Source organism: Babylonia areolata, chromosome 24, assembly GCF_041734735.1.
Source record: "Babylonia areolata isolate BAREFJ2019XMU chromosome 24, ASM4173473v1, whole genome shotgun sequence".
In the NCBI taxonomy this organism is placed as follows: Eukaryota; Metazoa; Mollusca; class Gastropoda; order Neogastropoda; family Buccinidae; genus Babylonia; species Babylonia areolata.
In genome coordinates, this window is record NC_134899.1 from 7,452,815 (window position 1) to 7,478,648 (window position 25,834).

Consider the following 25,834-nt stretch of genomic DNA (forward strand, 5'->3'; position numbering starts at 1 on the left):
TCTTCTCTCTCTCTCTCATATTTATATATATATATATATATTAGAAAATTTAGAAATATTCTCTCTGTGTGTGTGTGTGTGTGTGTGCGCGCGCGCGCGCGTGCGTGCGTGTTGATGTCAGTAAAATTGATTTTCCGGAATTTCCTGATGACGAGCATCATCATCATACCCCCGAAAACAGAGTATGGCTGCCTGCATGGCTGCCTGCTTGGCGGGCTAGAAACGGCCATACACGTAAAAGCCCACTCGTTTACACCATACGAGTGAACGTGGGAGTTGCAGCCCACGAACGAAGATGAAGAAGAAAAAGAAGAAGAAGAAGAGTCATAACAGCAATAATGATAATAAACACTTATTCAGCTGCTTTTTATAAAGCTCCAAGCATTTTTTTAACGAACAAAAGTCATTAAGCATTATTGACCGGATAAAGCACTCAGTATATGAATAAAACGATAATTTGGATTTCCGTGTGCACACACAAGCTCAAAGCGCTTTCCACGGGTTGGCAAAACCCATTGTAAGCATTGTATTTGTATTTATATTTCTTTTTATCACAACAGATTTCTCTGTGTGAAATTCGGGCTGCTCTCCCCGGGGAGAGCGCGTTGCTATACTACAGCGCCACCCACTTTTTTGTTGTTTTTTTTTTCCTGCGGGCAATTTTTTTTTTCCTATCGAAGTGGATTTTTTCTACAGAATTTTGCCAGGAAAACCCTTTTGTTGCTGTGGGTTCTTTTACGTGCGCTAAGTGCATGCTGCACACTGGACCTCGGTTTATCGTCTCATCCGAATAGCTAGCGTCCAGACCACCACTCAAGATCTAGTGGAGGGGGAGAAAATATCGGCAGCTGAGCCGTGATTCGAACCAGCGCGCTCAGACTCTCTCGCTTCCTAGGCGGACGCGTTACCTCTAGGCCATCACTCCACTCTCTTGTTGACGGAATACCACACTAACTCAGCGGACACAAATAACACAGACTTACACTGATGCTGACTGCAGGAATCCAGTGCCCACACCGAGGGTCTGTGTTCTCCTACCACGCGCGGCATGTGCTCTACCCGTACAGTGAGGGAGACCGGGAGGCCTGCAACGTCTTCTTCACCTGGGAGCTGCTGCGGCCTCTCATCAAAGGTACTGGCACTTTTTGGGGTGGGTTGGCTGGGGTGGGTGTGTGTGAGGGTGAGGGTGTGTGTGTGTGTGTGTGTGTGTGTGTGTGTGTGTGTGTGTGTTGTCAGCGTGTGTGTGTGTGTGTGTGGTTAGGGTTGGGGGTTGGGACCGTGGATATCTGGGTGGATAGGATAACTAGGTGCGAGGAAGTAGGGTACAGGTAGTTAGGGTGGACAGGGTGGATAGGATAGCTAGGTGCGAGGAAGTAGGGTACAGGTAGTTAGGGTGGATAGGGTGGACAGGATAGCTAGGTGCGAGGAAGCAGGGTACAGGTAGTTAGGGTGGACAGGGTGGATAGGATAGCTAGGTGCGAGGAAGCAGGGTACAGGTAGTTAGGGTGGACAGGGTGGATAGGATAGCTAGGTGCGAGGAAGTAGGGTACAGGTAGTTAGGGTGGATAGGGTGGACAGGATAGCTAGGTGCGAGGAAGCAGGGTACAGGTAGTTAGGGTGGACAGGGTGGATAGGATAGCTAGGTGCGAGGAAGTAGGGTACAGGTAGTTGGCTGGACAGAGGGTTGTTTGGCTGGCTGAGAAGATGGGTGCACATGGACTTAGAAATCATCTGGGTTCGTGGGAAGGGTTCCCATGTAAGCGGCATTGAGCCTATCTTCTTCTGGAAACTGTTGCGCCGAATTCTGTAGGGGATCAAAACTGTGGCTGGTAGTTGATTGTAGTTGTTCTGGGATCAGGGTGGGGGGAGGGGGGGGGGGAAGGAGGTAGGGACATCTAGCTATGTGGGAGAGTGGGCGGGTGGTGGTAAAACGTAGTTTTTCTTTTCTTTCTGGGATGTACAGCGTCCTGATGGAGTAGGGGTGTGGTGTTTTGTTGGAAGGGGATCTGGTGGAGATTTGCGATCACGGGGTACCTTGTTGAGCGGGTGACTGGGTAGGCTGGTTGTCTAGCTGTGTGGGGGAAGACATGTCCGTGGATGTTTGATGCAGCAGCGTCTTCTCTGGAGTCTGTCGCGTCCTCTGCTTGAAGATACAGATGATTTTAGGGTGTTTTTTTTGTTTTGGGTTTGTTTTTTTTGGGGGGGTGGGGGGTGGGGGGGGGGGGGTGGGGTAGGTGGCATGGAAGATGGGTGTGGAAAAGAGCTGGTTGTATGCAGGTTGCGTCATTTAAAAAAAAAAAAAATTATGTGAACTATGGAAGTGCTGCTTTTTGGTTTAATTCGTGTCTTACTCTGGTGATATTTTATTTTCAAATGAACTATGATCTTTGTAGTTGCATATTTTGTGAAGAGAGAGAGAGAGGAAGAGAGAGAGAGTGTATGTGTGCGTGTGCATGCGCGTGGTGTGTGTGTGTGGGGGGGGGGGATATGCAATACGGCTTGGCTGACTGAAATGGAGAGGCACGTAAATTTCAGTAATGTGTATAATGTATTTGTATATAGCTATTTCCATTTGGTGCCCTATAATTTATCTTTTTATTTTCTATTCATTTTATTTGTTTGTTGTTTTCTTCTTATGTTGAACATGTGCTGCTGCCAAAAAGAAAATCTCTGTACCAAAGTATAGACAATAAAGTTTGTGTATTGTGTGTGTATATTGTATTGTGGAAATTCTGTTTCTTCCCCTCAAAGATAAAATGTGTTTGCGTGTTTGTATACATCCTAGTTGCAACGTCTTTTTTTGTCTTCCTCATCAACATTAAAGAGGAGGGGTTTTTTGTTTGTTTGTTTTGTTTTGTTTTGTTTTTTGTTTGTCCCGGACTTTCTTGGGTCGACCATCATTTTATTTTGCATATAAATTCATTATGACAATTCAGAATAGATGGAAAAGAGAAAAAAAAATCTGAATACAGTGAACATTAACAATTACAGATGTAAGTCAGTATACTTTATAGTCCATAACACAATCAACTAAAAACGAGAGTTAAAGAGGAGTTGGTTAGTGGTCGATGGGTTAGTGCCATATAGAGTCTCTTTCCAAATGTCTGATTATGTCTTTACTTTGCTTAGTTCAGTTGTTTGTTATTGGTTTTTTGTTACGGTTTATTCTTGCGTTGATTTGTGTGTCTGTTTCTGAGTTTACGAGCAGCGAACTGGAATTCAAAGGAAACGAATTATGACCACATGTCGACAAGAGTGCAACAGCTTTCAAAACCGATGTGTCATCAAAGGCTGCGTATATTTAGTGTCGCCTTTTCTTGCGCATCCCTAAACAAATTGCGACGCAGTCACACTCAGTCAAGACCGACCCAGCATCATCCAAAAACTGTTTTATATTAGTGGCAGTGTTCATGACTGTGTTCGGTTTTCACAGACGTTCCCCTTCCCAACCTCTCCCCCACATACCCACACACCCCTGCAATGCCACACCACACCACACCACACCGCACCGCACCGCACCGCACTGCACCACACCACACCACACCACACTGCACCACACCACACCACACCACACCACACCACACCGCACCACACCACACTGCACCACACCACACCACACCACACCGCCCATCCCTAACCCTCTGCCCCACACAGCAACACCACCAAGTTAAAGGTCAAAAAAGTACAGTGTCCTTTCACGGTCACGGAGGCAGTGAGTTCTTTCCTACTGTGCCCAGGGCTCGGCATAGGAAGGCGGGGCCCAGTCCTCTCCTTCCGCCGTTTTAACCTTCCTCAACCGAAGTCAGGTACCCGGGCATACACACCTGGGTGGAGTGAGGGAAAATCGGAGTACAGTGCCTTTCCCAGGGACACAACACCATGCCGAAACAGGGGCCTCGAACCCTGATCACTGGTGTATACTGGATCAGAAGTCCATCGCCTGCCCGATTCTAACACGGCGCCTCCTACATCATCATCACCATCACCAGGACTCGGGGGGTTCTTTCGTGGTTTCAGTGCCGGCCATGTCCACAACGATGTGCTGGTCGCTATGACGACACACAGACACACACACACAGACACACACACACACACACACACACACACACACAGAGGAGGAGGAGGGAGAGAGGGTCACTGACAGCATTGCTGCTCAGTTCTTTTGCCGCTGATCCTGCAGCGCCCAGTTTGAATGTACCCCCCCCCCCCCCCCGACCCTTCCACCCCACCCCCTGAACCCCACACCCACTCCTACAACAACAACACACACACCTCACTCCCCCCCCCCCCAACCCCTCTCCCCCAACCCTCCTCAACCCCCACCCCCCCTTCAAACTTAACAGTATCACGGAATCCTCCCAACCCTCCTGTTCCCCTTCTTCTCCACCCCCACACGCCCCCCCCCTCCCCCGCACATCCCACCACCACAGCCCCCCCCTGTGACAGCAGCCTGTGTGTGTGAGCAGTGTGCCGTGATCCCTGTGCAGGAGTGCCGATGTACCCCCTGCCCAACTCCGTCATCTTCGACCCCCCGTTGCTGTGTCACCACGTGCACGTGCTCGCCATCACGCGCATGCTTTTCACGCCCTCCCTGCTGGAGACCTTGCTCAACTCGCCCGACCTTGATCTCCCCACCGCCTTCAAGACCATGAGGTTTGTGCTCCGCACAGACGCACGCACGCACGCACACTAAACACGAATACGAAAACCTCAAAGCTTGAACAAATAGACATTGAGTTACCAGAACAAAACAGAACCAAAAATATGTACAAAACGAAGAAAAAAACAAAAATTAAACACACACACACACACACACACACACACACACACACACACTGACACACACACACACACACACACACAGAACGAAAGCAAAACAAATGAAAAAAAAAGTTCAAACTTTGTGAGAAAGCTGTTCTGACAGACAAACAGTAATTGGTTAAGTGACCACCTCGTGGTTTCAAATTTATGAGAGAGAGAGAAAAAAAAGAAACAGAATAAAAGAAAGGAACGTGAAATAAAAGGAAATAAAATAAAATGAGATGGAATGCAATGTAATGTAATACAATGGAATGCAATGCAAGAAAACGAAACGAAGTGAAACTAAACGAAAAGATCACATCAAACCATACCCAAACAAATCAAACCTAACCAAACGAAACAAACCCAACCCAACCAAACCAAACCAAACAAACCAAACCAAACCAAACCAAACCTAACCAAACAAACCTAACCAAACCCAACCAAACCCAACCAAATAAACCCAACCCAACCCAACCAAACCCAACCAAACCAAACCAAACATAATCTTACCAAAACACACCCAAACCAAACCAAACCAGACATAATCTTACCAAAACACACCCAAACCAAACATAATCTTACCAAAACACACCCAAACCAAACCAAACCAAACATAATCTTACCAAAACACACCCAAACCAAACCAAACCAAACATAATCTTACCAAAACACACCCAAACCAAACGAAACCAAGCCCAGGCAGTGCTCTGCTGGTGTTGCAGACATATCTGGTTCTCTGGGGAGGTGGTGACAACCTCGCTGTTCAAGCGCTGCATCTCCACCCTACCCTGGGTCCACTTCATGAACATGTACAGTGTGTCCGAGTGCCACGACGTGTCCTGTGTTGACCTGTCAGAGTACTACGAGAAGAATGGGGTCAGTGTGTGTGTGTGTGTGTGTGTGTGTGTGTGTTTCGTTGGGAGAATGGGTATGTGTCATAGGGAAAATGGGTGTGTCTTATTTGAAGAATGGTGGGCGGGCGGTGGGGTGTGGGGGGTTCGTTGGGAGAATGAGTGTATGTCACAGGGAGAATGGGTATGTGTCATAGGGAGAATGGGGTGTGTGTTATTGGAAGAATGGTGTGTGTGTGTGTGTGTGTGTGTGTGTGTGTGTGTTTTGTTGGGAAAATGGGTATGTGTCATAGGGAGAATGGGTGTGTTTCGTTGGGAGAATGGGGTATGTGTCTTAGGGAGATGGGGTGGGTGTGTGTTTCATTGGTAGAATGGGTATGCGTCACTGGAAGAATGGGGTAAGTGTGTGTATGTGTCATTGGAAGAATGGGGTGAGTGTGTGTATGTTTCATTGGAAGAATTGGTGAGTGTGTGTGTGTGTCATTGGAAGAATTGGTGAGTGTGTGTGTGTCATTGGAAGAATGGGGTGAGTGTGTGTGTCAGTGGAAGAATTGGTGAGTGTGTGTGTGTATCATTGGAAGAATGGGGTGAGTTTGTGTATGTGTCATTGGAAGAATGGGGTTAAAGTATGTGATTGGTTGCCTTGTAGTTGTTTGGTGGTGGTTTGGTTGTTGGGTTGTTTTGTTGCTGTTGTTATTGTTGTTGATGATGGTGGTCGTGGTTGTGGTTTTGTTGGTGTACGAGTGCCACCACGTGGCCTGTGTCCACCTCACGGGTTGTTTCGAGAAGGATGGGGTGGATGAGTTGGTGTCAACTCAAAATCTTTGTTGACGGAGGAAATAGATGAGCAAGTAACATGTTGTTGTTGTTGTTGCTGCTGCTGCTGCTGCTGCTGTTGTTATTGTTTGCATCCAGCCCTCGCCCTAAAGATTATATGACTGGTTGTTTTGACTTACTTGGTGGTTTGGGGGATATTTGGTTGTTGTTGGGTGCTTTTTTGTTGTTGTTTTTATTTGTTTGTTTGTTTGTTTGTTTGTTTGTTTTTTGCTGTCCCATCATCTGCACCGTTTCAGTGGCATTACTCCCACGCCGCTCATTTAGATTCCTCCATACACGGCCACACCCGAGTTCGTCCGTCACAGTTCCAGCGTCGGCAGTCCGCAGGTAACAATCGATGTTAGGTCACCAGGAGGCCACACACCAGAGGAGACCCTGCACTGCTGCTGAGTCACTTCGGTGGTGTTCAGTGGTGCCTGTTCTGATTTAAGGTACTCAGGACACCACAAACTAAGCCCCGTACTAACGACAATAATGACTAAGCGCGTTGGGTTACGCTGCTGGTCAGGCATCTGCTTGGCAGATGTGGTGTAGCGTATATGGATTTTTCCGAACGCAGTGACACCTCCTTGAGCTACTGAAACTGAAACTTAGTCGTGGAGCCAGACTGAGTGAGCGTCCCTCCCAGAGTGGAGACCACCACATCGTCCCTCAAACAACAGGCCCCATGAATCTGCCGACACTGAAGACATTGACAGGACTCACCCCAAGCACAGAAGTGGAGGGGCGGGATATTTGGTTGTTGCTGGTGTTCTTGCTGTTGTACGTGGTGGTGATGGTGGTGGTTAGGGAGTGGTGATAGTGGTGGTGGTTTTGGCGGTGAATCCTTTAGTTCGTGTTGTCTGTCTGCCCCCCCCCCCTCTCTCTCTCTCTCTCTCCCTCTCCCCTTCTTTCAGTACTTGAAAACAATAACGAGAACGACAGCAACGACATCAGTAATGACAAAATCAGCAACACGAAGTACATTTCTTTGGTTAAACACGGTATTATACGTGACAGCTGAATAGACAGCAGTTTGAGGAAGTTAATGAGTGAATAAATGGAAGATTAAGTAGATAAACGAAGGAATAGATTAAATACAAAAAAGAAAAAAAAGAAAGAAAGAAAGAAAGAAAAAACGCTCCTACTCACGTTCCGATGAAACTGACTGGAATTGTGACGGATATGGAATCATGTTTTTCCTGTATCAGAAAAAAGCTGTACCGTTTAGTCAATATCTCAAGTGAAAAAAAACACAAAAAAACACACACACTTTTTTCCAGCAGAACTGGAACAGATGGACGAGGAGGAGGAGTTTTGTTTACTGTCCCGTCACACATATCGGTGACTGAAGACATTTTGTTAAAGTATTTATGAATACATTTGAGTATTATCGGTTAGAAGGGGTGGGAGATGTGAATGAATGGAGGGTTGGGGGAAACTGGGCAAATGAGGGTGAAATGAGGGTGAAATTTGAAACAAATTTCCAAATACAATTACAGCAAATTACTTAAAGGACTTCGTAAAAGAGAAGTCGTGAAACTGACAAGCGAAACAACTGATAATGAATGCAAAAAGTCGAAAACATCAACGTTCTCAGTCACTTGTGAAGACACACTTTCGTGTACATAAGGCTTCATCACGCTACAGTAAAAAAAAAAATTATACGATGCTTAATTGTCAAGTTACTAAAGCATATGCACTTGACATTAGAACAATACTTGGTCCGCAATAAATTTGATAATAGTCTGAGAGCTAAACTCAGAACTGGTCTGCGAATCGGACCAATGTCTGAGAGAGTCAACTGACGAGGTTTTACACTTTGAATTCAAGCACCTATAAAAGTCTCTTTCTAGTATATTGCTTATTTCCTTGTATGACAATGGGCAATATACTTTAAAACTCTCTGTATGATGGGCGTGATGATGGAATCATACAGCTCACAGCAGTACGGCTGAAATAGAGAATGTATCATAGTGACCAAGTCGCAAACATTCTGCGTATTGAACAGAGACAGTGGGATACAGACATATAAAGAAACAGACAGACAGACACAGAAACAGACAGACACAGACAGACAGACACAGAAACAGACACACGGATACAGAAACAGACACAGAAACAGACAGACACAGAAACAAACAGAAACAGACAGACAGACACAGAAACAGACAGGCAGATAACAGAAACAGACACACAGATACAGAAAACAGTCAGATACAGAAACAGACAGACAGAGAAATGACACAGACAGACAGAGAAATGACACAGCACAGAACAGTTCATTAAACGTGGTTATAACATCCCAGGACATTAACAGTAGAAGACGAGAACAACATAAACGTGGCAACGACAGCTTTTTTAAACAAAGGACAGATCCACAAAAACCTCCATACAAAGTGCAACAGATGTGCAGGACTTTCCCAATTACACTGAAGATCAGATGAAATAATATCGTAAAATGATAGGGTATTTGTACGGGTGTGTGTGTTGGAGGAGCGGGGGCGGTAGGAAGGGGGGTGGGGGGGTGGGGGTGTTGTCTTTTTTATTTTTTTATATATATAATTATTATCATTGTCTTTGTTTTGTTTTTTATGGTGTATTTATTTGTTTTTCTTTTGACTGCTTGGGAAAGGCCGTTTGTTCAGTAGCCAACTGTGTAACTGTGTGGACCTTTATAATAAAACACTTTATACTGTGACTAATTGCGGTGGATGTGGTCAGCTGTCACACTCAGTGACTGAAATGAGAGTGATGGAGGGGCATTGTGATGATGATGATGATGATGATGATGGTGGTGGTGGTGGTGGGGGGTGGGGTGCGGGTGACGAGGAGGAGGAGGGGGAGGAGGGGGATGATGACGTCTTCCTGCCGCCAGACTTTCCAAATGACGTCACCACGAGCATGGTGAAGACAGGCAACGTGGGTGACCTCTGTCTGTCTGTCTGTCTGTCTGTCTGTCTGTCTCTCTCTCTCTCTCTCTCTCTCTCTCTCTATATATATATATATATATATATATATCTTTTTCTCTTCTTCACTCCCCCCTTTCCTCCACACCTGTTTCTCTCTCCTTCATTCCCACTTCTCTCTCTCCCTCTCTGTCTCCCTCCCTCCCCCCTCACCCCTCTCTCTCTCCCACTCTCTCTCCCCCTCTCTCTCTCCCTTCCCCCCTCTCTCTCTCTCCCTCCTTCCCCTCTCTTTCTCCCTCACTCCCCCTCTCTCCCTCCCTCTCTCTCCTTCCCCCTCTCTCCCTCTCTCTCTCTCTCCCTCTCTCTCCTTCCCCCTCTCTCCCTCTCTCTCCCCCTCCCCCTCTCTCTCTCCTTCCCCCCTCTCTCCCTCTCTCTCTCTCCCTCTCTCTCTCCCTCCGTCCCTCTCCCTCTCTCTCTCCCCTCTGTCCCCCTCTCTCTCTCCCTCCTTCCCCCTCTCTTTCTCCCTCACTCCCTCTCTCTCCCTCCCCCCCTCTCTCTCCTCTCCCCTCTTTCCCCCTCTCTCTCTCCCTCCCTCTTTCCCTCCCTCCCTCCCCCCTCTCTCTCTCGCCCTCCCTCTGTCCCTCCCTCTCCCTTCCTCTCTCTCTCTCCCTCTCTTTCTCCCTCTATCTCTCTCCCCCTCCCAGCATGATATTTCTATTGATAAATGGTTTGGGCATTTTAAAGCCTTACTTGATAAAGATTTATCATATGATAGTGATGAATATGTGTTACCAGATGTGGAGAATCATTCTATGAATCGCCCTATTTCACAAGAAGATGTTCTTTTTGCGCTTAGAAAAGTAAAAAACAGCAAAGCTGCGGGTCCCGATGGTATTCTTGGGGAATTCTTAAAAACGTCTTGTGAACAAAGTATACAATTTTTCGTAAAGTTTTTCAACAAGCTATTTGATGAGGGCATTTATCCTGAAAGCTGGTGTGAGGCTGTTATCTTTCCATTATATAAGAAGGGTGATATTAATGATACAAATAATTATAGAGGCATATCACTGTCAAATATTAGTAGCAAAGTGTTTAGTACAATAATTAATAGGCGACTTCAGGAATTTGTTGAGGAAAATAATATAACTGGGGAGTATCAAGCTGGTTTTAAGCGAGGATATTCAACAACTGACCATATGTTTACTCTTTTGGCCTTAATTCAGAAACAGTTTTCTTATAATCACAAACTTTATTTTGCCTTTATTGATTTTGAAAAGGCGTTTGATTCTATTAACAGGAACATATTATGGCCTATCTTAATTAAACATGGTATTAGAGGAAAGCTTTTTAATTGTGTTAAGAATATGTATAATGTTGTAAAAACAAGAATCAGATCTGGAGACAAGCTTACTGATTATATTAATTGTACTAGAGGTGTGAAACAAGGGGATGTGTGCAGTCCTATCTTATTTTCATTATTCATAAATGAATTGGCAATAGAAGTAATAGAGAAGGGTAGGCATGGTGCTATGTTTACAATTGATTATTTTGAATTGTTTGTTTTATTACTAGCGGATGATATAGTTTTATTCTCAGAAACTGTTACTGGTTTACAGTCTCAACTAAACAGCCTGAAAAATGCAGCAAGTAAATTACAGTTATGTGTTAATTTGAATAAAAGTAATATTGTTGTATTTAGGAAGGGGGGGGTACTTGGCAGCGAGGGAAAGGTGGTTTTTTGATGGTGTTGCATTGTCTGTTGTGAATGCTTATAAATACCTTGGAGTCCTTTTTTCAACTCGTTTAAGTTTTGTAGCAGCATGTAGAGACCTGTCTAGTAGAGCAAAAAATGCATTGATATTTGTGTTGAGGAAATTATTTGTATTGAATAGCAATTCTTTGGATCTTTTTCTTAAAATTTTTGATGCTCAAATACAACCCATTGTGCAGTATGGATCAGAACTGTGGGGACTGGATAAAAAAGCTATTGTGCATTGTGAGTCGGTGCATTTGTTTGGGTGGTTAAAAAAGTTTTTAGGAGTTAGTATGAGAACACCAAATGACTTAGTTTATGGTGAGACGAATAGGTATCCTATTTATATTAACTCTGCAGTTAGATGTGTCAGTTACTGGCTAAAATTAACAAAAATGAATAATGATAGATTGCCACGAAAAGCTTATGATATGTTGTATGATTTAGACTTGAAGGGAAAAAATAACTGGGTTTCTAATGTACGATTATGTTTATTTGAACTTGGTTTTGGGTATGCTTGGGTTAATCAATCCGCCAACGACTGATTGACTGCAGATGGCAAGATTGGGAAAACCACATTAAATATAGTGACAGATTTGATTTATATAGAGTGTATAGTTCGACTCATTTAGTGAAGAAATATCTGTCTCTGAATTTAGATCGTTATTTACGATTTATCTTGACCAGATTTAGATTTGGCATAACCGAAATTAATGTTCATCAGTTTCGCTATAACAATAGAAATAAATTTGCTTTATTATGTCCATTGTGCAAAGTCTCTGTTGAAGATGAAGTTCATTTTGTCTTGATATGTCCTGCTTTGCACCATCTTCGTGTGAAATTCTTACCAAAGAAGTATTATACAGATCCATGTTTGTTCCGATTAGGTCTACTGATGGCTTCTAGTAATGAAAATATCGTTCGTAGTTTGGCACTTTATCTCTTCAAAGCATTTCAGCTGCGAGTATCTCTTGTATCATAAATTTTGTGAGGACCTGTGGTGCTCATCTATGTATTGATTATTAACTGTTGTTGCCCTTCTTCATATGGGGCCAAGGCCTTAAATGAATAAAATATCTCAATCTCAATCTCTCCTCCTCCACCCTCTCTTTCTCCCTCTCCCTCCCACCCTCCCCCTCTGTCTCTCTCCCCCTCCCCCCTCTCTCTCCCTCCCTCCATCCCCTCTCTCTGTCTCTCCTTCCCTCTCTCTCTCTCCCTAACCCCCTCTGCCTTCCTCCCTCCCTCCTCTCTCTCTCTCTGTCTCGCCTCTCCATGTAGGTTTACGAAGTGACAGCGAAACAGACAGAGTCCGCAGAGCTGAGTTTCACGAACCATGGCTGACGTCAGCCCATAACGTCCAGTTCTTCAGGGTTTGGTTCTTGGTTCCAAGAAGATTGCGTTGATTTTGTGGTGTATGTTTGATATGATATATATAGATATGATATGTATGTATGATAGTCAGTCATGGTCGACCATGGCCATCAGAACAGCAGAAGAGGTTAACCGCTGCACCGACCATCTGGACTAGAATTTGTTCACAGTGGAGAGTGTCTTGCCCCAGTTTCCCACTGACAAGACAAGCCACACTGTGTGCTGGTTTCAGGACTCTCTGATGGCCCGCAAGTTCTGTCCCGTGGGCAAGGTGATCCAGGGAGTGCACGTGGTCATCCTGGGAGATGATGGCAAGCCGCAGCCCGTGGGATGCTCCGGGGAGGTGAGGGGTGCTGGGGGCTGTGAATGGCTCGGTTCGTGTGTGTGTGTGTGTGTGTGTGTGTGTGTGTGTGTGTGTGTGTGTGATAATGAGAGAGAGGGAGAGTGTATACTATGTGAAAGAGAAATTTGAGAGAGAGAGTGAGAGAGCATGAGTGAGTGAATGAGTGATTGAGTTTGTGTGTGTGTGTGTGTGTGTGTGTGCGCGCGCGCGCGCGCGCGCGTGTGTGTGTGAGAAACAAAAAGAAAAAAAAGAGGAAGATATAAGGACACAGACACAGAGAGACAGGGAAGAAGAAATAGTTTAATGAATAAAAACAACATCGACACGCTTCCGTCACCAACACGTTTAATTTGTGGTGTGTGAGGGTTTGTATATATTTTTTTTTGTTTTTGTTTTTTTGTTTGTTTTTGTTTTTGTTTTTCTAATTGTTGTTGTTCGTTTGGGTTGTTGTTGTTTTTTTGTATTTTTTGTTGTTGTTGTTGTTTGCTGTTGTTTGGGGTGGTTTTTTTTCTTCTTTTTTTCTTTAAATCCAAAATATTTAAAAAAAATTATACAAGAAGAAGACACACACCAAAAAAACAACAACAACAAGAACAAAAAACCCCAGAATTCTCCAAAAACAAACACACCGACGCCAGCCGTGAGCTTTCTACCACCTGACGCAACACGCACTGTCTGTCTTGACCAGATCTACGTGGGGGGTCCCGGTCTGGCGCGTGGCTACATCAACCGGCCAGAGGAGCAGGCCAAGCGCTTCATCCCCACCCCCCAGTGGGTGCCCCCATCCTTCGGGAAGCGGCTTTACAGGACAGGGGACTGCGGCTGCATGCTGTCCGACGGCTCTCTGGAGATCCACGGCCGTGTGGACACCATGGTCAAGATCCGTGGATACTCCATTGAAGTTCAGGTGTGAGGGGGTTTGGTGGGGTTGGTGAATGGATTTTGTCATTTATTGTTTGTTTTTTTGTTTTTGTTGGGTTTTTTGTTGGTTTTTGTTGTTGTTGTTTTCTTCTTCTTCGTCGTTCGTGGGCTGCAATTCACACGTTCACTCGTGTGTACAATATATAAATATATATTGTAATGAACGTGACATTTTTATGGATTTTTGTTCAATATTTCGTACTTATTGAATTCAACTCGTTCAAATTTATATATCATTGTCATGATCATCGTCGTTCTGATCATCATTTTATCAAAATTATTATTATTATCATTATCATTATTATTATTATTATTATTATCATTATCATGTAATCATTATCATCAGCAGCAGCTTCGTTATCATCACCATCATCATCATCATCATCATCACCAGCATCATCATCATCACCATCATCTCATTATCATCATCATCACCATCATTATCATCAACAGCAGCAGCCTCGTCATCATTATCATCATCATCATCATCATCATCATTATCATCATCATCATCATCATCGTCATCATCACCATCACCACATTCATCAGAACTACTGAGCACTGTGAGTTTGATAGTTTCAGAATTTGTTGGTTGTATTTTCGATTGTGTACTATTTACGATTATGTGCTATGACTTGTGTGCGTGCGTTCACGTGGGCTTGTGTGTGTTGTTGTAGGTGTGTGTGTGGGAGGGGGGGCGCGGGGGGGGGGGGGGGGGGAGGATGAATAATTCTTAATTATGTTTGGTATCTTGTGCTCAGTTTTTTTCCTTTTTGATATTTACAAATGTGTTCTTAACTGTAAACGCCTGGGGCTTATTTTCAAGATTAGGCGTAAATGCTCATGATGATGATGATGATGATGATGATGATGATAATCCTCAACCGCCCCTCTTTTCATTCGAATATACAGAAAAGTCGATTTCTAATTAATAATAACAATCATCAATATCATAGAAATGATAATAATCCAAATAATGATAACAATATCATTTATTTTCAGTCTAATATCATCATCTTAGATGAACAGACTATAAATTAAAAAAACAAAACAAATAACGAACGATAATGATCATAATAACAATAATAATAATAATAATGATGATGATGATGATACCCCCCACCCCCCACACCCCCCTCGCAGGCCGTGGAGTCAGCCCTGCTGCTGCTGCCCATGGTGTCAGCAGCCGTGGTGTTGGTGCGCGGGGAGGAGGGCGAGGACAAGTTCCTCGTGGCCTACATCGTCAAGGAGGGTCAGACCAGCAAGAAGGAGATCCGGGGGGAGCTCAAGAGACGTCTGCCCTTCTACATGATCCCTTCATACTTCGTCTTCCTCGACAGGTAAAACAGGGGGGAGGATGGAGGGGGTTGGGTTGGGGGGGAGGGGAAGGGGTATGTGTGGAGGGGTGGAGGGGTTGGGGAACAGGAGGGTGGGTAGAGAAGGTGGGAGAAGGGGCGGTGGAGGGGATTGGGGGAAAATGGGGAAGACAAGACGAGTCAAGACAAGACAAAAATTCTTTATTTTCGAGGATAATAGAATAAGCACGCGCGCTTTTTTTTTCTGCTTTTTTTTCATCCAGTCCCCCCCCCCCCACCCCCACCCCCACCCCCTTAAAAACCGGGTCTACACTACACAATACTGCATTATATGTCATTGCATGAGAGAGAGAGAGTGAGAGAGAGTGTGTATGTGTGTGTGTGTGTGTGTGTGTGTGTGTGTGTGTGTGTGTGTGTTTGTCCATGGTTATAGCTTAACAAATTTATTTCCTCTGGAAATACATTCTCTCTCAACACAAGCTTTGCCATAGATTTGGAAATTTGATATTAGATAGGATGCTTCTTAATTGCTGTGCATGAGAAAAGAAATACGTGTGCCACGTTTTGGGGTTGTGTGTGTGTGTGTGTGTGTGTGTGTGTGTGTGTGTGTGTGTTTTGGGTTGTTGGTTTTTGTTGTTGTTTACTCTACAGGGCCAGTATAATTAATTATATGAAATCAGTGCCGAGTCTCGGTCCCTGTATGTTTTGTGACCTAAGGCATTGTACCACTTCCTTCCGACTTTTAAGTTCCCGAATTCTCTCTCTCTCTCTCTCTCTCTCTCTCTCTCTCTCTCTCTCTCTCTCTCTCCCTACTTCTCTCTCCCTCTCTCCCCCCTCTCTCTCATTCTCTTTCTCTCTCTTCTGTCTGTCTGTCTCTCTGTCTGTCTGTCTGTCTGTCTGTCTGTCTGTCTCTCTCTCTCTCTCTCTCTCTCTCTCTCTCTCTCTCTCTATCTCTCTCTCTCTCTCTAAGGCATTCAAACTGCGACCAACTCTGATGTCTGAGAATACTGCAGTTTGTTCTTGATTAAATGATCGCTTATTTCTTGTTGTTTTTCTTATATTATTATAATCATGTGTATGTACCCCCTTCATGAGGGGCACGTCCTATACATGAATAAATTATCCGTATCTGTATCCCTCTGTCTCTCTGTCTGTCTGTCTGCCTGTGTCTGTCTCTCTGTCTCTGTCTCTATCTCTCTCTGTCTCTGTCTCTGTCTCTCTCTCTCTCTCAGCATCCCGGTCGAGACTCACACGGGCAAGCTGGACAAGAAGGCGTTGCCTCCCTTTGACCGCGGGGTGACGGAGGAGGTGGTGGCGGAGGGCCGGCCCACCACGGACATGGAGGTGCGACTGGCCGGCATCTGGGCGGAGGTGCTGCACGTGCAGGAGGTGGACATCCACGAGAGCTTCTTTGACATGGGAGGGTGAGTGACATCCTCCAGAGCTTTTCTGACATGGGAGGGTGAGTGACATCCTCCAGAGTTTCTTTGACAGGTGAGTGACATCCTCCAGAGTTTCTTTGACAGGTGAGTGACATCCTCCAGAGCTTCTCTGACATGGGAGGGTGAGTGACATCCTCCAGAGTTTCTTTGACAAGTGAGTGACATCCTCCAGAGCTTCTCTGACATGGGAGGGTGAGTGACATCCTTCAGAGCTTCTTTGACAGGTGAGTGACATCCTCCAGAGCTTTTTTGACAGGTGAGTGACATCCTTCAGAGCTTCTTTGACAGGTGAGTGACATCCTCCAGAGCTTCTTTGACAGGTGAGTGACATCCTTCAGAGCTTCTTTGACAGGTGAGTGACATCCTCCAGAGCTTCTTTGACAGGTGAGTGACATCCTTCAGAGCTTCTTTGACATGTGAGTGACATCCTCCAGAGCTTCTTTGACATGGGAGGGTGAGTGACATCCTCCAGAGTTTCTTTGACAGGTGAGTGACATCCTCCAGAGCTTCTCTGACATGGGAGGGTGAGTGACATCCTCCAGAGCTTCTTTGACATGGGAGGGTGAGTGACATCCTCCAGAGTTTCTTTGACAGGTGAGTGACATCCTTCAGAGTTTCTTTGACAGGTGAGTGACATCCTCCAGAGCTTCTTTGACAGGTGAGTGACATCCTTCAGAGCTTCTTTGACAAGTGAGTGACATCCTTCAGAGCTTCTTTGACATGTGAGTGACATCCTTCAGACCTTCTTTGACATGGGAGGGGGAGTGACATCCAGCAGAGCTTCTTTGACATGTGAGTGATATCCTCCAGAGCTTCTTTGACATGGGAGGGTGAGTGACATCCTCCAGAGCTTCTTTGACAGGTGAGTGACATCCTTCAGAGCTTCTTTGACATGGGAGGGTGAGTGACATCCTTCAGACCTTCTTTGACATGGGAGGGTGAGTGACATCCTTCAGACCTTCTTTGACATGGGAGGGTGAGTGACATTCTTCAGACCTTCTTTGACATGGGAGGGTGAGTGACATCCTTCAGAGCTTCTTTGACATGGGAGGGGGAGTGACATCCTTCAGAGCTTCTTTGACATGGGAGGGTGAGTGACATCCTTCAGAGTTTCTTTGACATGGGAGGGGGAGTGACATCCTTCAGAGCTTCTTTGACAGGTGAGTGACATCCTTCAGAGCTTCTTTGACAGGTGAGTGACATCCTTCAGAGCTTCTTTGACATGTGAGTGACATCCTTCAGAGCTTCTTTGACAGGTGAGTGACATCCTTCAGAGCTTCTTTGACAGGTGAGTGACATCCTTCAGAGCTTCTTTGACATGTGAGTGACATCCTTCAGAGCTTCTTTGACAGGTGAGTGACATCCTCCAGAGTTTCTTTGACAGGTGAGTGACATCCTCCAGAGCTTCTCTGAAAGGTGAGTGACATCCTCCAGAGCTTCTTTGACATGGGAGGGTGAGTGACATCCTCCAGAGTTTCTTTGACAAGTGAGTGACATCCTCCAGAGCTTCTTTGACAGGTGAGTGACATCCTCCAGAGCTTCTTTGACAGGTGAGTGACATCCTCCAGAGCTTCTCTGACATGGGAGGATGAGTGACATCCTCCAGAGCTTCTCTGACATGGGAGGGTGAGTGACATCCTCCAGAGTTTCTTTAACATGGGAGGGTGAGTGATATCCTCCAGAGCTTCTCTGACATGGGAGGGGGAGTGACATCCTCCAGAGTTCCTTTAACATGGGAGGGTGAGTGACATCCTTCCTCTTTTTCCTCTTCGTCTTCTTCTTCGTTCGTGGGCTGCAATTCCCACGTTCACTTGTATGTTCACGAGTGGTCTCTTACGTGTACGACCGTTTTTACCCCCGTCATGTAGGCAGCCATACTCCGTTTTCGGGGTGGTGTGCATGCTGGGTATGTTCTTGTTTCCATAACCCACCGAACGCTGACATGGATTATAGGATCTTTAACGTACGTATTTCTTCTTGTGCTTGCGTATACACACGAAGGGGGTTCAGGCACTAGCATGTATGCACTTTTGTTGACCTGGGAGATTGAAAAAATCTCCACCCTTTACCGCCGTTACCGAGATTCGAACCTGGGACCCTCAGATTGAAAATCCAACGCTTTAACCAATCGGCTATTGCTCCCGTCACTGACATCCACGATAGCAAATTTGACACGGCAGGGTGAGTGAGTAGGACGGGGGGGAAATCTTTGGGAAAAAAGAAAAAGAACAAAGAACAAAGAAAGAATGTTTGTCGGCCAGTCCGCCTGGGAAGTGAGAGAATCTGAGCGCGCTGGTTTGAGTCACGGCTCAGCCGCCGATATTTTCTTTCTCCCCCTCCACTAGACCTTGAGTGGTGGAGGTCCCGTGTGCAGCATGCACTTAGCGCATATAAAAGAACCCACGGCAACAACAGGGTTGTTCCTGGCAAAATTCTGTAGAAAAATCCACTTCGATAGGAAAAACAAAATTTTTAATAAAACTGCAATCAGGAAAAAAAAAAAGAAAAAAGGGGGGATGGGGGGGGGGGGGAGGGGGGGGGGGGGGGCGCTGTAGTGTAACAACGCGCTCTCCCTGGGGAGAGCAGCCCGAATTTCATACAGAGAAATCTGTTGTGATAAAAAGAAATACAAATACAAATGCAAATACCGTCGCATTTCCAGTTGCAGTGCGCGCGAGGGACTAAAAATGAGAGGTTCCTGTGTGTGTGTGTGTGTGTGTGTGTGTGTGTGTGTGTGTGTTGCTGTTCCGTGTTCGGCATACTCAGCGTGTGGCCTATCGAAGAATCACACGCATACACACAGAGATCAAAGCCAACACATTCGATTTTGTTCAGTACAGTTTGAACTGTGACAAATTCCTCGGTCCATGCTGCGTGGGAAAGAAAAATAATCAGTCCACAAGTTTGCAAAAGAAATCGCCAACGGCGCAAGCAGATGAGTAGCAGTAGCAGTAGCTCAAGGAGGCGTCACTGCGTTTGGTCAAATCCATATACGCTACACCACATCTGCCAAGCAGATGCCTGACCAGCAGCGTGACCCAACGCGCTTAGTCAGGCCTTGAAAATAGATAAAATAATAAATAAATAATAAAATAAAAATAAATAATAATAATAAAATAAGATAAATAAGTAAAACATAACATTTAAATAAAAAAAAGTAAAAAAAAAAAAAAAAAAAAAAATACTGCACGCAGAATGTACGTGCCCACACAACGTACGTCATCACGTCACGTGACACGGGATAGCTCTCATGCTGACGCTATTTTCTTTTTTTAGCCCGAAATTGACTTTCCCTTTGAGGCCTACGTTGGGTTTGCATCTCAAAGGGCGAAGTGTCGTCATGGGAGTGGTTATAAGACTGTCGGAACACCTTGTTGGGCTCAAGCGTTTAATCTATTGGTTCGATCTGAAAAGGTTCAGCAACAGTATGGTTCACGGGAAATTAACAAACAATGAGGCCAGGAGATGAAATGATTAACAAATAGTAAAGAGTGGTAACTCTCTCCTTTCACAAGGTGCACAACTTCAAGTCAGTGCTGCTTACGCTACCGATTCAGCCAGCACACAGGTAAATAAACGGTACATTGGAACAAACCCAGACACTTCCTAAAAAGGAAGCGCCGGGCCTGTCCTAATACCGATCATTTAACATGTGCACACAGCAGCAAAGACAGAAGAAATGTGCAAACACAAATTAGCTTTCATTCAAAACTAGCATAGCCTCTTTAATCCTGAACAAGCCACACTGAACACATGGACAATACAGAACAAACACATGGTTGCCTCTGTGGTTTTCAACTGGAAATTAACAAACAGTGAGTCCAGGAGATGAAATGATTAACAAATAGTAAAGAGTGGTAACTCTGTCCATTGACAAGGTACACAACTTCAAGTTAGCGATGCTTACACTACTGATTCAGCTAGCACACAGGTAAATAAAAGGTACATTGGAACAAATCCAGACACTTCCTAAAAAAGGAAGCGTGGGGCCTGTCCTTATAGTATGGTTTACGGGCCTGTTATTATAGTATGGTTTACGGTTCTGCCACGTTGCGTGGCGTTCAGCGTCCTGTTCTCCGTGTGTCTGGCTTTTGTTCTTATTTTTTGTTGTTGTTGTTTCTGTTCGTCTGTTTTTCCCCCGTCTATTTCTTTCTGTCAGGCTGTACATGCATGTCTGTCTTACCAGTCCCCTTGTATATGTGTATGAATATGACACCATTTATCAGTGTCGTCATCATCATCGTCGTCATCGTAATCACCACCCTCACAACCACCACTTCACAGCCTCTTCTCGCTGTCCTGATCATCCTATGTATTGTTTTCGTAGATCTGTACTGTCTTTCCGTTGTTTTAGCAGTGTGGTTTGTGTCTTGAAACATTTTCTCGAATTTCATGATTATGAAGTGTTATTCTGTTCTGCTGTACTCTACCGTACTCTGTGGTCTGGTCTGATGTGTTCCACTCTATTTTACTTCATTCCATAGTGTTCTTATCCACCCTGCTCCGCCCCACTTCATTCTGTTCCATTCTACTCTACATTCCAGATAAGGCGACTGTATGTTTAGTTCTATTCTGTTCTATGGTCCTGATATCGCCTTGTGTCGGTCGGTTGGACAGTATGCAACAATGTCAAAATATTCTACTCTGCTCTGCTCTACCTTGCACTACTCTGCTTTACACTACTCTACTCTGCTCTGTGCTACTCTGCTCTACTTACTCTATTCCACTCTACACTGCTCTGCTCTGCGCTACTCAACTCCGCTCTACTCTACTCTGTTCTACTCCACTCGACACTGCTCTTGGCTACTCTACTCCACTCTGCTTTGCTCTACTCTACTCTACTCCACTCCGCTCTGCTCTACTCCACTCCACTCTGCTCTGTTATACACTACTCTACTCTACGCTACTCCATTCTGCTCCACTCTACCCTAATCTACTCCGCCTCTGCTCTGCAGCCACTCCCTGCTGGCCACGGAGCTGCAGCGTCGGGTGAAGGAGACATTCGGGGTGGGCATGCCGGTGCGCGAGCTGTTCACCTACCCGACCGTGTCGCTGCTCAGCCAGTACATCGAGGCGGCGCAGAACGACGGCAACAAAAGCAGCGACAGCAGCGCACGTGTGGTGGTCCCCGTCCGCCCGGAGCTAGATCTCTCCGTAGAGGTGGACAAACACGACCAGTCCGTGTTGGAGTGAGTGTGTGGAGGAGAGGAGGGTGGGGGTGGGGGGACGAGGAGAGGGTGAGGGGGGTGTTGTGTGTATGTTGACTGTTGGCCGCCGTTCTATCTCTGTCTCTGGACCTTGCAATTGGAATGAACTTCCTCTTTCGCTTCGTCAAGTCTCCACACTCAGCTCTTTCAAGTCTGGCCTTAAAACCCACCTCTTCCCAAAATAGCCTCCCTTGCCTGCCTCTTCCTTGTCTTTAGTTTCTACAGTTTTTGAGTTATGCATGCGTGTGAATGACTGGTGCGAAAGCGCTTTGATTTGTCTCTGCACAAGATTCAGCGATTTATAAATACCATTATTATTATTATTATTATTTTGTTGTTGTTGGGTGTCACTTTGTTTCTGTCACTGTCACTTGTCGTCAGTGGTCCAGATAACCTCTTCGTTTTGTGTTGGTTTGATTGATGGATATGGATGCTTATATAGCGCTTATCCTCGGTCGAAGACCAAACTCTAAGCGCTTTACAAACACGGGGTCATTTGCACAACAGGCTGCCTACCTGGGTAGTGCCGACTGACGGCTGCCATTGGGCGATTTATCATTCGTTTTCTGTGTCATTCGATCAGATTTCAGGCACGCACACATATACACTCAGACAAACATGTAACATTTAACATTTTACGTGTATGACCGTTTTGTTTATTTACCCCGCCATGTAGGCAGCCATACTCCGTTTTCGGGGGGGTGGGGGGGTGCATGCTGGGTATGTTCTTGTTTCCATAACCCGCCAAACGCTGACATGGATTACATGATCTTTAACGTGCGAATTTGATCTTCTGCGTGCGTATACACACGAAGGGGGGGTTCAGGCACTGGCAGGTCTGCACATACGTTGACCTGGGAGATAAAAAAAAAATCTCCAACCTATACCCACCAGCTATTGCGCCAGTCGTGGAGGGGAGCGTTACTCTGGTGATTGCTTTGCTCTGCTGCTGAACACACAACACACCGCCGTTCTCCTGTTCTGGTTTCGTGGGATACGGCCTAAGTTTAGGCAAAGCCGTTTTTTTTTTGTTTTTGTTTTTGTTTTTTTCAGTTAAGTGCGTGGTGTACTGTTTGGTAATTTCACGGGTCACTTGTGCTTTCTTCTTCACTCGTAGCGCAGAGTATCTGGTTTGCGTAGAATGTGGGGAAGGGAGGATGGTTTGTTTTGTTGGTTTTTTGGGTTTTTTTGTTGTTGTTTTTTTCTTGGGGTGGGGGGGTGTTTGTTTTTTGTGTTTTCATGTGTTGGCGGGTGGGAAGATGTATGGCAGTTTTTGTGTAATATGTGGGCAGTGTTTGATAGTTCATACCTCACACCACAGTTCCGATACTGACAGCGTGATTAGAATGTTGGTGTTTCGCTCTTTAACTGATTCCCCTTTCAGTGCAGCATAGACATTCACGTTTTTTGTGTTTTTTTTTTTTTTTTTTATTTTTAGATGTCTTCTCTTCGTTAACTTGGACGTTCTGTCTTCTATTCGTTCAGTTTGGGCATCCACAATTATAGAAATGTCCTCTTTCCGTTTAGCTTGGACGCTCACGATAAAAAATAAATAAATGAAAAATTTAAAAATGTCCTCTGTTCGTGTAGCTTGGACAATCAGCTGAGGGCCTTCTGGAGAACGTTCCTGCACAGGCATCATTTCAGAAAGGGCAGAGTACTCCTGACGGGCGCCACTGGCTTCCTGGGTGCCTTCATCCTGAAGGAGATGTTGCTCAACTCCAAGGTGGGGTCCTTCACCCGTGTTTTCTGTCTCCATGCAGAGTGTATCGGCTTGTAATCCACCCCGCTTGGGGTCAGGGACTCTGTCACGGGTAGTGTGCAGCACACACTCGTTATTCCGGGTGTACTCACGAAACATGAAAAGGAAGCGATTTGAATTTCGCATTTTCAGCACCCCGTCTCTCTGTCTCTCTGTCTCTGTCTCTCTCTCTCTCTATGTATCTTGAATACATATATTATGTTTATGTGTGCATGTGTATGCATGTGTATACCTATGGTTGTGATTATTTCAGTATATATGGCTTCCTGTATACAGGTACGCGAGTTTAGGTGTATACTTATATGTGTGTGTGCATATATATATATATATATATATATATATATATATATATATATATAGTGTGTGTGTGTGTGTGTGTGTGTGTGTGTGTGTGTGTGTGTGTCGGTTGTTGTTTTTTGTTTGGGTTTTTTGTGTGTTTTTTTCAGTTTCCTCACAACGCGAGTGTGTGTGCATATGGGAGATAAGCTTTGCATATATTTATATTTTGCTATTTCTTTTCGTCGCAAAATATGGTGTACTTATTATAGTTCACAACTCCTTCAAATGGGGCTTTGGCCTCACTGAATAAAATTCTGATTCTGTCTCTCTCTGTCTGCTCATGTATTCTCTCTCTCTCTCTCTCTCTCTCTCTCTCTCTCTCTCTCTCTCTGCTCAAAATTCTCAACCCATTCCTGTGGCCCAACTAGCAATGACCCAATCCCTTACATCCTTTTCGACGGGCAAGAAGACAAACAGCAACATGCACCTGTGATGCCATTACACTACGTGAAATACCCGGACTGTCTAGAACTTGAAGACCTGTTTTCTTATGATGATAAAATCAGATCATTAAGGAATGTCAGTTTTTATTAAGGGCCTAAAACAGGGTCTCAAATGGGTTAAGTATTTCAAACTTGCTGTTAGTTGTGACGCCTAAGAAACCTGATTAATCTTGCGCTTAGCATTGCGTTCTTCTTGTGGTTGTTTTTTGTTGTTGTCGATGTTGTTGTTGTTGTTCTCCTTATCCTTCTTCTTCTTCTTCTTCTTCTACTTCTTCTTCTTCTCCCTCCTCCTCCTCCTCTTCTTCTTCTTCTTCCCGGTCGGCTGAAGTAAAAAGCGTATGTATAAAAAGGAAAGTGCTTTTCAGCACATGAGCAATGTTCTGCATCACATTCCCTGTGCCCCTCCTCCGCCCCTCCCCCTGCCCCCCCCCCCCCCCCCTGGCCCTCCTCCCCCCAAAGGAGTCTCGGAACAGACCGTTGTTCTCTCTCTGCTTCACGTGCCCCCTCTCATGCTGTTCTCTTTTGTCATTATGCTTATCTCAGTACCATGGAGAAATCAAATTTCGTTTCATTTAGTGAGCTTTGCAGAGCTAGATGGGAGGGAAAAAGCATTCTTGTTATCGTGCTTATCGACGAGCGCAATAGCCGAGTGGCTAAAGCGTTGGACTTTCAGTCTGAGGGTCCCGGGTTCGAATCTCAGTAACGGCGCTTGATGGGTAAAGGGTGGAGATTTTTTTTCCGATTTCCCAGGTCAACATAAATTATGTGCAGACCTGTTAGTGCCTGAGCCCTCTTCGAGTGTATACCCAAGCAGAAGATCAAACACGCACTTTAAAGATCCTGTAATCCATGTCAGCGTTCGGTGGGTTATGGAAACAAGAACATACCCAGCATGCACCACCACCCCTCCCCCCGAAAACGGAGTATGGCTGCCTACATGGCTGGGTAAAAAGACAAAATGGTCATACACGTAAAATGTTACATGTTTGTATGGGTATATGTATGCATGACTGAAATCTATCTGATCGAATGATTCAGGAAACGAATGATGAGCGCCCAATCGAATCTGTTAGTCGGCTCTACCCAGGTAGGCAGCCTGTTGTGCAAATGACCCCGAGTTTGTAAAGTGCTAAGAGCTTGGTGTCCGACCGACGATAGGCGCTGAATAAGTATCCATACCATCATTATCATCACTATAATCATCTCAATAAGTGGAGTGTTGGCCTAGAAGTAACGCGTCCGTTTAGGAAGCGAGAGAATCTGAGCGCACTGGCTCGAATCACAGCGGCAGTATTTTCTCCCCCTCCACTAGACCTTGAGTGATGGTCTGGACGCCAGTCATTCGGATGAGGCGATAAACCGAGGTCCCTTGCGCAGCGTGCATTTATCGCACGTAGAAGAACCCACGGCAATAAAAGGGTTGTTCCTGGCAAAATTCTGTAGAAAAATCCGCTTCGATAGGAAAATAAATAGAACTGCACGCAGAAAAAAACAACCACCAAAAATGGGCGGCGTTGCAAGTGTAGCGACGTGCTCTCCCTGAGGTGGAGAGGAGCCC

General features: G+C 45.2%; 1 protein-coding gene across 2 annotated transcripts in view; it reads left to right on the plus strand.

The window, feature by feature from the left end:
• Nucleotides 1-25,834, plus strand: part of LOC143299079 (uncharacterized) — a 57,582-nt gene that overhangs the window by 9,199 nt on the left and 22,549 nt on the right. For both annotated transcript variants that reach the window (XM_076612185.1, XM_076612184.1), the window contains 9 exons: nucleotides 1,001-1,132; nucleotides 4,488-4,653; nucleotides 5,526-5,679; nucleotides 12,736-12,846; nucleotides 13,535-13,753; nucleotides 14,911-15,107; nucleotides 16,316-16,507; nucleotides 21,481-21,714; nucleotides 23,323-23,458. In XM_076612185.1, coding sequence (XP_076468300.1) covers nucleotides 1,001-1,132; nucleotides 4,488-4,653; nucleotides 5,526-5,679; nucleotides 12,736-12,846; nucleotides 13,535-13,753; nucleotides 14,911-15,107; nucleotides 16,316-16,507; nucleotides 21,481-21,714; nucleotides 23,323-23,458 — 1,541 coding nt within the window. The remainder of the gene's footprint in view (nucleotides 1-1,000; nucleotides 1,133-4,487; nucleotides 4,654-5,525; nucleotides 5,680-12,735; nucleotides 12,847-13,534; nucleotides 13,754-14,910; nucleotides 15,108-16,315; nucleotides 16,508-21,480; nucleotides 21,715-23,322; nucleotides 23,459-25,834) is intronic.